The sequence below is a fragment of the Phacochoerus africanus genome, chromosome 7 (assembly GCF_016906955.1).
Source record: "Phacochoerus africanus isolate WHEZ1 chromosome 7, ROS_Pafr_v1, whole genome shotgun sequence".
Taxonomy (NCBI): domain Eukaryota; kingdom Metazoa; phylum Chordata; class Mammalia; order Artiodactyla; family Suidae; genus Phacochoerus; species Phacochoerus africanus.
Genome location: NC_062550.1, coordinates 84485110 through 84501610, shown reverse-complemented (window position 1 = coordinate 84501610; position 16501 = coordinate 84485110). Strand labels below are relative to the sequence as shown.

General features: G+C 53.0%; 2 protein-coding genes across 4 annotated transcripts in view; one reads left to right on the top strand and one right to left on the bottom strand.

Annotated features, from left to right (window-relative positions):
* STAB2 (stabilin 2) overlaps positions 1 to 9018 on the top strand; it is a 163627-nt gene extending 154609 nt beyond the window's left edge. The window contains 7 exon segments of the mRNA XM_047788161.1: positions 1364 to 1483; positions 2255 to 2300; positions 2303 to 2394; positions 4204 to 4311; positions 5237 to 5365; positions 6577 to 6693; positions 8696 to 9018. Coding sequence (XP_047644117.1) covers positions 1364 to 1483; positions 2255 to 2300; positions 2303 to 2394; positions 4204 to 4311; positions 5237 to 5365; positions 6577 to 6693; positions 8696 to 8746 — 663 coding nt within the window. The 3' untranslated portion in view covers positions 8747 to 9018.
* Positions 1 to 16501, bottom strand: part of NT5DC3 (5'-nucleotidase domain containing 3) — an 83022-nt gene that overhangs the window by 1173 nt on the left and 65348 nt on the right. For 2 of the 3 annotated variants that reach the window (XM_047788159.1, XM_047788158.1), the window contains exon 13: positions 10990 to 15207. In XM_047788159.1, the coding sequence (XP_047644115.1) occupies positions 14955 to 15207 (253 nt within the window). In that variant the 3' untranslated portion in view covers positions 10990 to 14954. Of the gene's footprint in view, positions 1 to 3705; positions 4149 to 10324; positions 15208 to 16501 lie in introns of those variants that run through there. The other variant, XM_047788157.1, reaches the window with a different exon arrangement.

The following is a 16501-nucleotide window of genomic DNA, read 5'->3' as shown; positions in this document are numbered from 1 at the left end:
GACCGATCAAAGAACTGAGCTAATAATATTAATGACAATAATACCAATAGCTAATAGTTCCTGTTTCCTTCCCACTGGGCACCGTACTGAGCACTTTCAGACCACTTTTCACTTGGCTCACAGAACAGAAGCTCCACAGGGGAAGGGATTTTCTCTGCCTGGTGGCTGGCATATAATAGGTGCATGATAAACACGGGTTAGCAGGAATAAATTCTTATGCCGCCTTATGAAGTCACTTATGCAATTATCCCCATTTTGCAGATAAAGAAATTGAGGATTAGCAAGGTCAAGGACACAGCCAAGGAGAGGGGACTGAGGATAAGCATAGCGCTTGCAGGATCAGGGCACAAGCTAGGCAGACCAAGGACCCCAAAATGGTGAGGTTACCCCCCTGACAGATCCAAAAATCAGAGTTACTGTAAATACTCTAAACTCCCAAACCAATGTTTCTGTTGTGTGGGAGCTTGGCTTGTGACAGCATTTCGGAGAAAAGACAACGTAGAGCAAAATCTCCTGGCTCTGTGTCCTTCAGCCAGTTAGCATCTTCTCAGGGCAGCAGTCATGCTCTCTGCACAATGACAGTTCCCAACTGGGTGGTGTGATTTCCTAAAATGTGTTCAGTGAGTACTTATCGGGTACTTACAGTGGGCTTGAGATATACTAGTGAACGAAACAGACAAACAGTAAACAGAGTAAAGACCTCATTGGTACCGGATGTGAGGAGGGGGCCTAGACGGCAGAGGGTGGGGGGGGGGCAGCACAGGGTTGAGGGGGCACAGAGTGACGCGGGGAGGCCCTGGTGAGGAGGGGACGTGCGAGTGACATGTGAACGGGGAGAGGAGGTCAGCCGTGCAGATCTGAAGGCAGACGATCCCTGGCAGAAGGAGCAGCCGGGCAGAGGATGAAAGGCAGGAGGGCGTGCTGGGCAAGCCTACGGAGCGGCGAGGAGGCCAGCGTGGCTGGACAGCCGGGCACAGGCTCAGAGGAGCCACAGAGTCCGGGTGGCTGGGGCCTCCTGAGCCCAAGAGTAAGGACTTCAGCTGTTCCTCTGAGCGAAGTGGGGGGCCTCACCGGGTTCTGATGGAAGGAGACTCAAGATTTCACTCACCAGTGCCAAGGGCTGCCCAGGCTGCCGTGTTGAGAGTGGGCTGCGACCTGGCTCTGACTTGGGACCATAGGGTTTTTGAGGAAAGGAAAAATCCTAAAATTTTCCCAAGGGGCAGTCTGAAGAAAGAGCAGGGTGGCAGCCCAAGTTGGGGCGACCATCAGGAATATTCCCAGAGAGGTGATGCCACCCTCTCCAGCCACCCCAGTCGCTGCACACGAGGGCCGACCCAAACTACCGCTCCCTTCCTCTCCCCAGGAGGTGCTGGCTTATTCCAACAGCTCAGCCAGAGGCCGGGCGTTCCTGAAACACCTGACTGACCTGTCCCTCCAAAGCACCCTCTTCGTGCCGCAGAACAGCGGGCTGGGGGAAAACGAGGTGAGTGGGTTCCTGGTGTCTGTGCTTTAGACCAGCGCTTCTAGACAGGTGTCAGGTATCCATCCCCACAACAACGTCACGCCACAAACGACCCCAAAACACAGTGCCTCCACAGGTATGGAGCTGGCAGTTCTTTTGGTCTTGGCCAGGCCTGCGTGCATGGGCTGGCCATTGGCTCATCTCCACTGGTCTGTCTGCAGCTCTGCGCCACGGGGCTCCCCTCCTCCAGCAGGCTAGCTCAGGCGTGTTCTTAACGGTGATGGCAGAAAGTGGTGAGGGCAAGCCCAGTCCTGCCAGTATTTTTCAAGCCCCTGTCCAGGCGCCTTTTGCTTACGTGCCGCTGGCCCTACAGGTCATGGGACTGAGCCCAGAGTCAGGGTGGGAAGCCCTCAGAGTTACGTGGCCAAGGGCAAGAACACAGAGAGGGGTGAAGAACCAGGGCCATGGATGCAGCGGATCTACCACATCAGTCTCCTTCAGGCCGGGGCACACCGAGGGACTGGCTGTGTTTATTCAGGTCACCTGCAGGCTCTCACAGCCCCATGCGCTGTCCCCAGGGGCAGAGAGGAGCAATACCTCTGCTCACTTGCTACCCACTCTTCCCAGGACGCCACTGGGAGGCTCTGCTTAGACCGTAAAAATGACTTTTGAAGTAGAGACAGAAAAGCCAAGGCCTTGAGAAGTGATTTTTTTTTTCTGTGTCATCCTTATTATTAAAAAGAAAAAACATAGCTCAGCCTTTAAAGAGCATTCTTGTGTCTCTCCTTTCAGACTCTATCTGGGCGGGACATCGAGCACCACCTCTCCAATGTCAGCATCTTTTTTACGACGACCTTGTCAATGGAACCATCCTGCACACAAGGCTGGGAAGCCAGCTGCTCATCACATCCAGCCAGGACCAGCATCAACTGGTATGAAGTCTCCTGGGCTTATCAGGAGAACTAGAGATAATACATGCACAGCTCCTAGCAGACAGTAGGTGCTTAATGGGTGGCACCTCTTACCATGTGAGAGTAAAATTCTAAAACTGCAGTTAGGGGCTGGTCCTAGCTGCAGGCCATAACACACCACACGGACTGTTAGGCAACCTCCACCCCTTGCGAAGTAAGCCGTTAGTGACCAGCATCCCAGAGCCTAGTAATGAGAAGCTGTAAATGAAACTTCTTTCTATGGCCATACTTTTCATGGCATATGGAAGTGCCTGGGCCAGGGATTAAATCCAAGCTGCAGCTGCAGCTGCAGCAACACCAGATCCTTTAACCCACTGCACTGGGCTGGGACTTAAACCCGAACCTCCACAGTGACCAGAGCTGCTGCAGTTGGCTTTTTTTTGTTTTCCTCTTTTTATCCTTTTTATGGCCGCACCTGCAGCATATAGAAGTTCCCAGGCTAGGGGTCGAATTGGACCTGCCACAGCATCACTGGATCTGAGCCACATCTGTGACATATGCTGCGGTTTGCAGCAACACCAGGTCTTCAACCCACTGAGTGAGCCCAGAGATTGAACTTCACAGACACTATGTCGGGTTCGTAACATGCTGAGCTACAATGGGAACTCTCTGCAGTCGGATTCTTAAGCCACTGTGCCGCAGCAGGAACTCCTAAATGAAACCATTTTAAAGCAGTCTGAGTCTGTATTTCTATCAGATTGTCAGCCCATCCTCGGTGTTAACACGTGAGCCTTGAAGTCAAATGACCCAAGTATGAAAACCAGTGCTGCCACCCACTAGCCTTAGGAATTTAGGCAAGTTACCCAACTTCTCTGTGTCCCCATTTCCTCATCCGAAACATAGGGATGGCGATGCTGTGCTGATGACGACGATGATGGTGGCGATGGTGCTGTTTTGGTATTACCTTGCTGGGATCGGGTGGTCGTGATTATTTTTTTGATAACGGTGAGGCGTTGGTGTTGGTGATGTGTTGATGTTAATGAGGGTGATGGGGATGATGATTTTGATGATGATAAGGTAATGCTGGCGGGATGCTGGTGGCGGTCCTATGAGAAGTGGTGGTAATGTGACCATGACAACCATGACGTTCAAACCATCGGCTTTTATGGAGATTAGGGGATTCATGGCTTGCAACGTGTGATTACAGTGTCTGACACGTAGCAAGGGCTAAATTAACATTTTAATTTTTACCCAGTAAATGATCTTTACTATTGGAGATCAGTAGTTGAGACCAGTGCTTCCCAAACTTTAACAGGCATTTAAGTTACCTACCATTTTCTTAAAATGCTTATTGCGATTCAGCAGATGGGTTGTGGGGCCTCGGGTTCTGCATGTCTGCTCTCAGGTGACTGCCCACACCACAAGCCCATGGGTCACACTTTGATCAGCAAGGGATTCCATCACTTAAAATTCCTTTCTATCAGTGTGACCCGATGTTCACAGCCGTAGTTTGCAGTCCAGAGGCGTGGGGTTTGCCACCTACTGCCTGGGTGATCTTGACCCACCGGTTTCCCTTTGAACGCTCAAGTCTTAATGAGTGGACTGGACAGACGTATCCCTTAGGCTCTCTGCAGCTCTTAGAGCACTTTGTTGGCACAAGAGGTACGGACGGGTTCTGAGCTGTCCGGATGGTGAGCGGAAGCCCTGTGCTGCCTGTCAGGGAGGACTAGCCTGAAAGCCAGGCCCCAGGACCTCGAGGAAACTCCACCCCTTTCCTGCATGGAAAGAAGAGTCAGAGGTCAGAGATCACCAGCCCTCTTATCTCCCTAGGAGACCAGGTTTGTGGATGGAAGAGCCATTCTGCAGTGGGACATCTTTGCCTCCAATGGGGTCATTCATGTCATTTCCAGGCCATTAAAAGCACCCCCCACCCCAGTGGTGAGTATCCAGGGTTCCTGGTGAGCGGCTAGGAGGACCCCCAATGTCCATTCCCCAAGAAGCAAACTACTCCTGGAAGCCCTGTCCCCCCAGCTCCTCCAGATGCTGGAGGAGCCTCCCCATCCACAGCAGCTGGCCTCGGGGAGGCCCGGCCCTGCTGCATCCCACCGCTACTCCAGCGCGTTAGCCACGTCACGCCTGCCAACCATCAGTATTGCTGAATGAAAAGGGCTGCGTGGGCCCATGGAGAAACCCCTGGAAGAGGAGTGAGCCATCCCAAGCACCTCCTCTTCCTAACTGTGCGACCTCAGACAAGTCCCAGAACGTCCCTGAGCCCCATTTCTCTTATCTGCAAAATAGAGGTCATAATGCCTGTCCCTGGGTTCTTGGGAGGGCTGGAGTTCATGGAAAATAATGAAGACAGTCCCCGACACGGAGTGCATGCTGTGTGAAAGCTGGCTGGTTGGCTGCGGGTGGTGGCGGCTTTCTAACAACTTTGCTCTGAAAGGATGAAGGAGGGTGCGCACGGCCGCCGGCTGGGCAGCTCCACAGCACAGCGGCGAAGTGCCTGAGCCCCAAAGCCAGGCCGGCTTCAAAGCCCACCTCTTCCACTCCCGAGCTGTGGGACGCTGAGCAAGTGCTTGACCTCTCTGTGTTTCCGCTCCCCCACAGAAAAATGGAAACAGAAATTGCTCTTAGCTCTTTCTGTTGTTACATATTTAAATGGATTGTTTCATGTAAGGGGGCCTAGAACACACTGAAAGTGTTATGGGCTAGAGATACATGTTAACGACTTGTATCATTATTTTTATCCCAACTGGCACCAAGATACCTCAGGATCAAGGATAGGGTGGGCTCCAGAAAGCACACTCTTTTGGGGACGTCACCAGTTTTGAGTACCAACCCCCGCCCTTTCTGTGTTCAGACCTCAAGCCACTCGGGCTTAGGAACAGGGATGTTCTTTGCTGTCATCCTGGTCATCGGAGCCATCGCTTCAGCTGCATATTCTTACTTTCGACTAAACAAGAGAACAGTTGGCTTCCAGCATTTTGAGGTGAGACAGAGAAAAAACGGGCACATGGTGGTGGGGGGTCCTCTCTGAAACCCAGCCCCTGGCCTTGGCTGGGCCAGCTGACCGGCTGCTCAGAGAGGCCATCAGCAGTTGGGGGGCTTGGCACACGGGTCCCGTCTCCTGGGTGGGGCCTCTGCCCCTCTGCAGCAGTGGCAGCTCCACGGCCCGCTTCCTGGCAGAGTCAGGCTGTGGTGAGGAGGGTGGCGGGCTGCCAAGTGCCCCTTCGCGCCAGGGCTTTGGCGTGGAGGCAAACTGACCAGGGGGCCTGGGAGCCGCTCCCCTTGGACGAGTCACAAGACACGCAGTGCCCCTGACGGAGGTGGCTTCAGGGCTGGCTCTGAGGGGGGGGGGGGAGCAGGTGGGGAGCTGCAGAGCCAGGGGCCTCATGCCGCCGTCAGGGCCACACACTTGAACTGCCGAGCCCACGTGTAGGTCAGCAGGTTTAGGGTGATCCTGGGGAGACACTGCGGACCGGGTGGAGCACCTGCCCCCAGCAGGAGTTCACTTCCTTCTGGCAGATACCATGCATATTTATAAGCACCATATACCTGCGCTTTACCAAACGTCACATTAAAAAAGTGCACATGATATGTGATTTCTTCTACATCCAGGTCAAGGTCAGGCAAAACCATTCCAGGCAACAAGCGACAAAATAGCGGTTACCCTGGTGGGCAGGATATTGGTGGGCAAGGGGCATGAGCACACCTCCTGGGGGAGTGGAGATGCCCTGTGTGCTGACGCAGGCGGTGGTCACACCTGGGTGGACATATTGTCATCAAGCTGAACACCTAAGGCGGGAGCCTGATGTCATGTGTACATCCGATCTCGGAGTTCCTGTTGTGGCAGCAGCAGAAACAAACCTGACCAGGAACCATGAGGTTGTGAGTTCCATCCCTGGCCTCACTCAATGGGTTAAGGATCCGGCGTTGCCATGAGCTGTGGTGTAGGTCGCAGATGCAGCTTGGATCCTGAGTGGCTGTGGCTGTGGTGTAGGCTGGCAGCTGTAGCTCCAATTTGACCCCTAGCCTGGGTGCAGCCCTCAAAAGCAAAAAAATATATATAGATCTCAACTGAAGTAAGAAGAAAAAGCTCGCGGAGGTGGGGGTGGAGCTTGCTTCACCTGCCGACTTGGAGGAGGCGCTTCTGCCGTGGGGACACCGGGCGCTCAGCCCTGTGCCTGTCTTTCCGAGCAGTCAGAAGAGGACATCGACGTTGCAGCTCTTGGCAAACAGCAGCCTGACAACATCTCGAACCCCATGTACGAGAGTACAACTGCAGCAGCCCTAGGACCTTCCCACGACCCCTTCGTGGTGAGTTTGCATTTCTATCTAGGAATTGGTTCAGCTGAGCTTCAGGGGAATGTCTTTGAGCAAATCTCAGTGGAATGCTTCACACCAAGAAATCTTCCTTCTAGAACATGTCTCTAGGCAATAAGCCTAAAAGCAAGTGTTGCAAGCCGAGTGAAGTGGCTGCTCAGTGTTACTGGGCTCTCTTACGTGGACAGCAGGGGTGTCCAGCAGTTAGATGTAGGAAGGAACTAGGGTTGCCCAGCCCCAGCCTCATGAGATGTCACAAGGAGAGGACATCTGGGGCTAAGTTCTGCCACAAACATGGACGAGCTCGCGGGCGCCGAGCAAGACATAAAACTGCTTCGGCACGTACACTGCTATCCAGGACTCTTTGTCTGTTGTCAGGGATGCTTCATCCATTCTTTGATGAAGTCTTTTGCCTCTAGGGGTGCATGTTCCGCTCTGGTCTCCCAGGAAAGGACTACTTGCTTCTAGTTAGGGATCCTGCAGCTTAGATGGACCCTCCACTGACTTCAACCCCGTCGCAGGGCTCCCAGCCTGTAATTTAGTGCCAGGTCCAAACTGAGAAGTGAGGAGAGGACAGAAGATACGTACTAATCTCTGCCCTGGAGCTCATAAACCCTTGTAATTTCCCAAGTGATGAGAACACTCGGGGCATCTTCTGTTCTAATGAGGAGCTTCTGGAGAGAGGCAGGTCACCAGAAAGACCAAGCCAAGACTAGAAGCTTGGAATTTCAGCCCCACCCTTGCCCCTCGGGAGAGGAGAGGGGCTAGAAACGGAGCTAATAATCCATCATATCCACGTGAGGAAGCCTCCACAGAACCCCAACAGGAGGGGGTTCAGAGAGCGTCCAGGTTGGTGAACACATCCACACTGGGGAGGTGACACATCCCAGCTCCACAGGGCAGCAGCTGTACTGAGTTTTTTTAAAAAAACTGGCACTGGAATATTACAATATCTTATTGCACCATTTTAAGCTTGTAGAATGCAACATGTGTTTATTTTTCTGCAGCGAACCAAATGCAGATACTTTGTGGTTCTTAGTGCCTGTGATAGCAGATTTAACGTTTGCAATAGATTGAAAAATAGCCAGATCATAAATCCTATTTTGTCTCTTCAGCAAATCCATGTGAAAGTTTCCAGTCCAATTAATTGCAAGGGCAAGTTCAACCCGACCGCATTTAGTAATCATCTATTTCTCTAAGCTTTGCGATGATGAAATCAATCTCATTTAAAAAGCAAGGGGGAAGATGACACATCCCATTCCCCGCCTCCCTGGCTGTCAGGCCTCCCCTCAGGGCTCCTTCAGTACAGTGTATGGAAGACTCACCTGAGGCAGGTGAGGGTATCCTGGATGCAGGATTCAGCGAATCCCTTCTCAGCAAACCAGGTGGCAAAAGTGTTCAGGTACAGGAATCCTGAGCTGAGGGTGCCAGCCCACAATGTGGTAGATTCTCATGGCTTTGATATTGAGGAAGTGGGTGTTGCCTGTCAACTCTCTGGAGCCAGTCCAGACCTCTTGAGCATCCTTGCTGCTGATTAACAAAGCTATGGTTGCTGATCAGAGCCAAAGACAGCGGAAGATTCGGGGTGGCTGCCTTTGGAGTGTGGCTTTTGATTAGAGTCTGAAGCGTCCAAGAGTCACTCCTGGTTCCGGAGGCATTTTCAGCCTGAAAGGGGTGTGTTGTCATCACAGTCACAGCCACGTTTGGTGGGTGCTTTTAGCTTCCTCGTGTAGCATCTAATTCCTAATTCAATCCTCACACCTCCCTGTTAGGTGAGTATGATGAAGACTGGGGGTTGGTCAGAGGGAGCCTCCTGCTTCTGCCATTTTTTAAAAAAATTCCTTCACTGAAGATACTTAACGTGCCAAGCTGCGTTATGTAGGGGTAGCGTGTCCCGAACCCCACCAAGGCCTCAGCAGCCCCCAAAGACGGCTTGACGTGCAAAGCCTTCCCGCCGGCTCTCGAAGCTCAGCGATCTACGGCTCTTCTTTTCCAGGACGCCGAGGCCCAGCAGCTGGCGGGCAGCGACCCCCTGGGGGCGCTGTGAGGGCCCGGCCTCCCCCGCCAGCCCTCCCCGCGCCCCCCCCCGACCCCAAGCCCCCCGCTTCCCCCCGCCAGAGAGGCTGCCAACCGTGACTCCTCCGCCTCGGCCGGGCTGCCCGCCCGTGGGAAACGCAAGGTCCTTCAGCGCGTGAAGCCCTCAAGCCACCCGCACCTCAGCTCCTCGCCCGATCTGGGGGTGATTTTGTTTTCGTGGGTGAGGTACCGTGTCAAATCCACCCCCCAACCCGGGGGGACGTCTCCCCCCGCCCCCCACCCCCGGACCCCCACCCCGACCCGCACCCCCGTGCGCCCCGTGCCCCGCACTTCGGCCTCCGGACCCCATCCCCTGGGAGACTGACGCCCCCAAGGCAGAGCCTCGCCCCCTCGCCTTCACCTCTCCGCGCCCAGCGCAGGGTCTGGCGGGTCAAGGGGGCTCCACGGTGGTTTATGGAACAGAAATAAAGTCAGCAGAACAAGCCCAGTGTTGGGGGAAATGAAACTTTGCCGCAGGAGGGCTCAAGCTTGGAAGGTAAAACCACCTCGTCAGGGCTAAGTGGCCCTTTTCAAGGCGCCACCACCGGCCTCCTGAAATCTTCGCTTCTTCAGGCCGACTAGTTGGCTTACTGGGGGAGGAAGAGGCGATAACCACGAGGAGACAGTGCTTCACGCCCACGAGGCTGGCCACCCACCCCCCAACACACACACACACACACACACACACACACACACAGCCCCCGAAAGGGGAGGGTGGGGAGAAAGCGGGGCCCCCACCCTTGCTGGCGGGCGTGTAACATGGTGCCCCCGCCGTGGAGACGAGGTTGGCAGCACCTCAGAAAGTTAAGTACGGAACTGCCACGTGATCCAGAAATGCCTGCCTCGGTGTAGACCCAAGAGAAGTGAAAACACATCCACAGAGAAATCTGTGTAAGTAGGTTCGTAGCTGCACTATTGCTAACAGCCACCAGGTGGAGATAAGCTAGATGTCTGCCACCTCGTGCATCACCACAGGGCGTCTGTCACCATACAATGAACTAACTACGTTTCAGCCTAAAAGGGAACTCAGAACCTCGACATGCCACACCCTGGAGGCACCCTGAAAACATGATGCCAGTGAAGGAAGCCAGACAGACACAAAAGACCACTACCGTATGATTCCATTTTTGTGAAATGTCCAAGACAGGCAAATTCCTAGAGAATGAAACATGAGGGGTTGCCAGGTAGGGGCTGGGATGAACTACTCAGAGGTACGGGGTTTCTTCTGAGGGAATGAAAATGTTCTAGATTTTTACAGAGGTGATGCGTAGGCTCAGGCCAGTTCTTCACTGTGCAGGATTCTGCGCGAGGCAGGATGTCCTCAAAAAGCCCCAAGCAGCCTCTCCGTCACTGACAACTGGGTGCCCTCCAGCCCACCTACCACCCATTTCCCAGCTGTCCTGGGGGTGGCACGGGTCAGGCCCAGGGCTGGGACTGAGTCGTGAAAGGCTGGACTGAACACGTCTCGGACGCTGACACCCTCACGCATCATCTGCTGAGCCCAGCGCAACTTTCCGAAGCCCCCAGTCCCAGCAGAGGAACAGCTTACCACCTCCTCTGGACAGGATCCGCGGTGGGGCAAGGCTGACCTTCCAGGACATGGTCCCCAAAAGGAATGTGGGGGCAAATGCGCGGTTGCTTCCTCCACTTCCACCATCCCAGGGACAAAAGGCACGGGATTGAGAGGAAAATCAGCAGGCTACCCGTGGGAGGAGTGAGAGCAAGGTCCTGGCTCAATGAGAGGTCAAGGATATTCTGTTTAAACACATACATAATTAAACAATTTTTAGGGAAAAAAAAAACTTCACAATTTTTTAAATAAATTTATCCAAAACCCAGTAGTAAACGGACTTCAAAGCATCTACTCCTAGTTCGGCAGTACTGTCTTGTCTTCCCCTAAACCACTGCTTCCAGTGTCCAGCCTTCCTGGTGGTCTGGCTGCAGACGCCCAGGAAGGGAACAGTCGGTGAGAGACACAAATTCCAGGTGGGGTACCTGCTGTCCACCTAAGGCCAAAACGCATACCAATTTCTGTGGCTTAACTACACGACCTTCGAGCTCTGAAAACAAGCAGGCAGGTTTGGCTGGGGGTGGGAGGGCAAGGGTGGTGGGGAATGAACCGTCCATCTTTTGCCTCTTCTCTCAGGAACATTCTTTTTGGGTGCGTTAGAACGTGATATGGCTTTGCCACTAAAAGCACACCAAACAGATGCCTTGCAATAACTGGACAAACCAATTCAACTTTTATTTGGCAATACGTTCAATGTCACGTAACATAAAATCAACATTTAGAATAAATAGCAATTCACATTTGGAATAAATAGTAAGTCTACCTAATCTGCATTCATTGTGCCTGAAATTAACAGGCACAGCCTGTCATTGTACTAAATAATTAGAAAACAGTTTCCGAAGGCAGAGTTCGAGCCCAAAGCATAGAAAAGTATAGAGCACTGCTGTGGGGGTTGGGGTCCTGGGAAAGTGAACAGAGAGTCTCGTGCAGGAGGTGTACAGGGCACTGGCCTTGGGAGCAACATCGGGGAGAAAAGACGGGAGCTGGGCTGCAGGGCAGACACAAAGGGGCCTCAGCCATGCGCCCGCCCGCCGCTCTAGAGCTGGACGGGCGTTCAGTGTTGCTGGGGGGGGGGGGGAGCGAGCCCACAGGACGTTTCAGCAGGGGAAGCGCCCAAGAGGCCTGACAGCGGCGGATGGGAAGCCAGCAGCACACCCGGCAGTCGGGGGACTAAGTCCTTCAGTCCTGAAGGGTCTTCTGGGCAGCCAGGCAGCCAGCCACACACACCCACACACACGACCAGCACAATCACGATCCAGGGCAACGAGAGGTATACTCACGGAGCGCCACGCCTGGCAGCTCAATTACACAAAAACAAGCATGCCACATGCTGGAAACAAGGTATTTTACCACTGGCCCCGTGAGTAAAACACACGCAGAGGGCGGCCTGGAGAGGAACATGGCGCACCTACCTACAGACCTCCTTCCTACGAGCTGCACCTGCCCATGAGCTGGTTCTTTTGCACGCCTTCAGCAAGGTCAGCCTGCCACTGCCACCAAGTCAATCCATGGCCCTGAGAGCCAAATCCAACCTGCAGCCCGTTTTCCTCAGGCTGTCTGGGAACACAGGCATGCCCAGTGCTAGAGGAGGGGCCGCAGGAAACGGCCTGCAGAGCTGAAAGTCTTTAGAGTCTGGCCCTCTACTGGAAAAGTCTGCTGAACCTCACACTGGGGGAACTGCATTCCCCTTCTTCTCTCCAACCCGTTAGGGTATTAAGGTTAGCTGAGCTTGGAGCCAAGCTCCCATGTGCTATCGCAGAAGAAAAAGGAAATTGGTACAAAAGGAAATCATCCCAAGAGGGCAAATGACAGGCTCCCTAGTAGCTGAACAAAGCAATCAAGGAAGCCTGCCGCTGGCCGAATTTAGTCTGAGAGCACATTCTAGACAAGGGCCCCCAAGTGGGTGCTTGGCAGCAGATAAACATTCGGCAGAGTGGAATCCAGCCCCAACACTCAGCAAGCTTTCCGCTGCTTCAAAGGCCTTTGGGGAGGAAAAGAGAGGGAAAGCTATGCAGTTCACCCAATTAGCTGGGGGAATGATTCCTTTTCATTTCTCCTTTGCACTAATTAAGACCAGTGCATTCAAAGCAACCAGTAATTTCGTCTGAGATGGGCCCAAATCAGTAACAGGTGGTTTATGTTAGATGGCATTAATGGAGTGGAAGAGAATTTTTAAAAGAAAAAAAAAAAAAAGGTATGTTAGCAGGAAAGTAGGAGCTCTAAATCAAAATATTTTAAAAGTCAGGTTTCATCTACAGAAACAACTCTGGAAAACCAGATGTGCAGGTCCCTTCCCGGTACTGGGAACCCTGGGGTGTGGACTGCCCCTGGACTATCAATATTTGCTCACGTCACTCTGAGAAAATCAGTCTGATACTAGAATGGAAAATATTTCTCAGTGTCTGTTCACTTTCCAAACTGATGTTTTCAGTGGTAGCACACAGACTCCCTTCCTTTGTGCCAGATGGCACTCATCCGAGTGCACGCCAGGGAGCACACCGGCGAAGCCAGAATGCAGTGCAGTGGGCTGATCCCCAGCGGGAGTCATGCCAGCGACACATTAAGGGGAGTGCCTCTGTCCTTCCTGTGGAGACGGCTGTCCTGACCCCTCAGGCCACCCAGCGTGGGTTTGCATCCCCAGGCACACACTCAGATCTCAAAACCGCCACGTGTGGGCCCACAGGCTGAAACTAATGAATCACAAGATCCCTTGTTCAGACCCAGAAAATATACATTCCCCCCAGGCCTGGGCCACCAAACCAGGACATACAGGAAAGCAGGTTTTAAAAACAGTCATACCTGATTCGTAAGTAAACAAAACACTCTGTTAGGGGCATCCGGGAGATGGCCGATGAATATCTGATAAAAACTAAAACAAAAGTTTAAAAATAATACCCATGTCCTCACTCGGCTTCTCTAAAGCAGAGACGATCAGCCCAAAGCTCCAGCGTACCCTCTCCTCTGAGGACCCCAACACTGAGCAGTTTTGGGCATCCACCTGCACCCCTTAAATGCCAGTCTCCAACACACTCAGCTGCTTAAAACCCCTAGACGCCAATAAACAGCAAATAAAATGCCTAGCGTGTTTCAAAAAAGAAACAGACTACTGTGTTCATAATAAAATTTAGAAGGAAAAAAGGGGAGCTAATTGGGTCTATTGGGTCTACACAATCACTCTCACTCTTCTAGTTAAATACATCAAAAATATCACAAGCACACTCCCGTTATAACAAGCAATGTTACAAAGCACGCGAGAGAACTCGCCTAGTTTCTGCATTCGGGCAGGCAGCCTGTGGAAAGCCAAGCTAGCATTTCATCGACAGCTGGCTCCACACATGAACACATTAAAAACAACGCTGAATACGCGAGCACGAGCCCCTTCCTCCCATGCTTGCATCCTTTGGGTTTAAGGGTGCATGTTTAAGGACTTGCCTTGTCCTCAGAAAGAAATAAAAACACTCAGTTAACTAGGTCATTTCCAACTGTCTCTCTTAGTTTCAATGCCCTTTATCCCACCTTAAATAGGACACCTAAAGAAAACCACCCCGACTCCCCAGAGCGCCACAGAAGCATGACAGGAAAAGAAACCCAAGGGGAGGGAAGGGTGGGAGATGGCTCAGGGCTGAAGGCCGCCTCCTTCCCCTCCTGCTGGATTCAAGCCCCTCTCCTGGGCTGACAGGTCAGGACAGAGGCAGGCATCTGCTCGGCCTCCAGCAAGGACAGCCTCTAGGAATACACCCAGTGGGGCTCATGGTGTGGACTTCATTACAAGGCCATTTTTTTTGTTTTGTTTCATCTTCTGTCCTCCGATGAGCACACGGAGACATTCAGGAGGCGTTTCCAGGTGTAATAAACCCCTGCACTGGCTCTTCTGACCTGTGCATGTCTCCCTGACTCATTCTACAGAGTCTGTTCTTCCGGGTGGAAATTCAACCAGAAGCTCTTCTCTCCTCACCCTCCTTTTCTGGAGCAAGGAGTGAACCTGCCCATCACTGGGGGCACCGTCTGTCCTTCCCCCACGTGGAGCAGGACACAGGAAACAGATACTGAGGACAATCAAGGCCAAGGGCTTGCACCTTCTCTTGTTGTTTCTCACATAAGACTTCCAGGGAGGCTGGGTCTGCTTTCAAGTGCGGCACCAGAGTGCCAAAGCCCTGGTACCTAACACCTGGGACCCGGCTGCTGTCTGGGGACCACCTCTGGCGCTGGCGGGGGCCGAATGCTACCAGAGCGCTCGCCAAAGCACCGGCTTTCTGCAAGCAGCACGTCACCGGGCCACTGCACTGCCTGTGGATATTCCATTTTTCCATGTGTTTTCCTCGGAAGAGTCACAAAAAGAGTTTCGAAACGTCACCTGCTGGAACACAGAGATGGCATCAAGAAGCCTGCCCGACCCAGGAGTCAGACGCCGGTACCTCGGGAAACAAGAAGGCTGATCACAGGGTGTCAACAAGAAGCCCACGGCCGGGGCTGCACACCTCTGTGGTCACGCGCTAGAGCAGAGTCTCCGCGACATAGAGCAGAGAAGGGCCAGGCACATCCGCATCGGCTCCAACGTGATGCTCGCGTCCCTGCGAGGCCCGCGCGGGGTAGGGCCGGCCTCCCCCGGCTACTTGGCCTGGGCCTCCTGCAGGAGCGGCAGCCCAGCCGCAGGGGGCCTGTCGGACCAGGCGGGAAGCTCGTGCTGCAGCGGGGTCCTCCGGGGGTAGAACGTGTGGCTGACGTCGTAGTTGAGGAGGCAGCTCAGCGAGGCCATGTAGATGTCGGCGAAGCGCGACAGGCGCCGCAGGAAGTACGTGGGGTTCTGGTCTGTGCGGAACAGGCTGCCGAACTGGGCGTTGAAGAAACCTTTGGTCATTTCTCTGAAGAGGCGAGAGGAGAGCAAAGCAACAGAGAGTGATTCCAGAAACGTCTGCTCTAAGTTACTGAAATGGAATGAATCAAAATCACTGTTTCGCACATACAGGACGCAACTGAGCCGAGAGCAGCCCCGACGTCTAACTGGGAAAACGCGCTGGGCACCCACCCATCTAGATGACTCCAACCACATTCCCCACTCAGCCCGCCAGACACAACCCTGCCTAAGGCGCCAGGGGCACCATGTGAGCCCCTGAACACACACACCCCATTTCCCAAACAAAATCAGGGTGCAGGAGGCTGCTTGCGAAGGTCCCCAGAGAGGTAGGATGTTCACAGTTTCCAAGCTCCCCTCGTCTGCAGAATGGATCCAGGGCTCCTTCTCTGAGGTTACAGAGAGAACCAAGCAAGGTGAGCAAAAGCAAAGCATATCGTAAACCTGAAAGCACTTTATGTCTGAGAGATGAAAGGTTCTTTTAGCGTCACGTGACTATGCATCATCCATTACAGAGCATCCCTCGCCTCCTCAAAGCCTGGATTGCAGGCGTCTTGCAAGGTGCACGTACGCGCATCTGTGTGTAAACCAACACCCGTCACACGTACAGAGGACAGGCACACCATCTGTCGGCCAGGAGCCCACAAGACTGTTCCAGCCACTGGACAAACACCGTTCATAAGTCAGTTACAATCACAGCAAAAACCATAATCCTTTATACAACTGTGTGGTAAAAGCCACTCGTTGGTGGCAGTCTGTCACCACATGGTGACAGCAGATGCTACGACAACCAAAAAAGTAGAAAATTAAAAGGACTCGGAGTTCCCTTGAGGCACAGCAGGTTAAGGATCTGGTATTACCACTGCTGTGGCTCAGGTTCGATCCCTGCCCAGGAACTTCTATATGCCACCCATGGGCGTGGCCAATAAAGAAACAAAGAACTCAATTAGGTCTCCAGGTGGAACAACATGAATGGTTTTAAAATTTTTGCTGAAAAATTCCATTGAGATGTGAGGTTTTTAGACATTCAAATTAAAAAAAAAAAAAAAAATCCCTGATGGGTGAAACAATTCTGTTATCTAGTTTGAGGTCCTGCGAGTGAAGGGTTCGTGTCTGGCCTTCAGGGTTAAAGGGCCCAGAGTCAAATGACTTTATATGCCTACCACCCTCTCATCCAACATTTCAGACCAATGTTCAAGTAATCATCATGTTAGAATAAGCCCGAGCAGCCAACATGCTGAGAGGGAGGAGAAAGGACAGATTCCGTGCGGCCGGGATCTCAAGAGGTGGACTCTGCCCCCTCT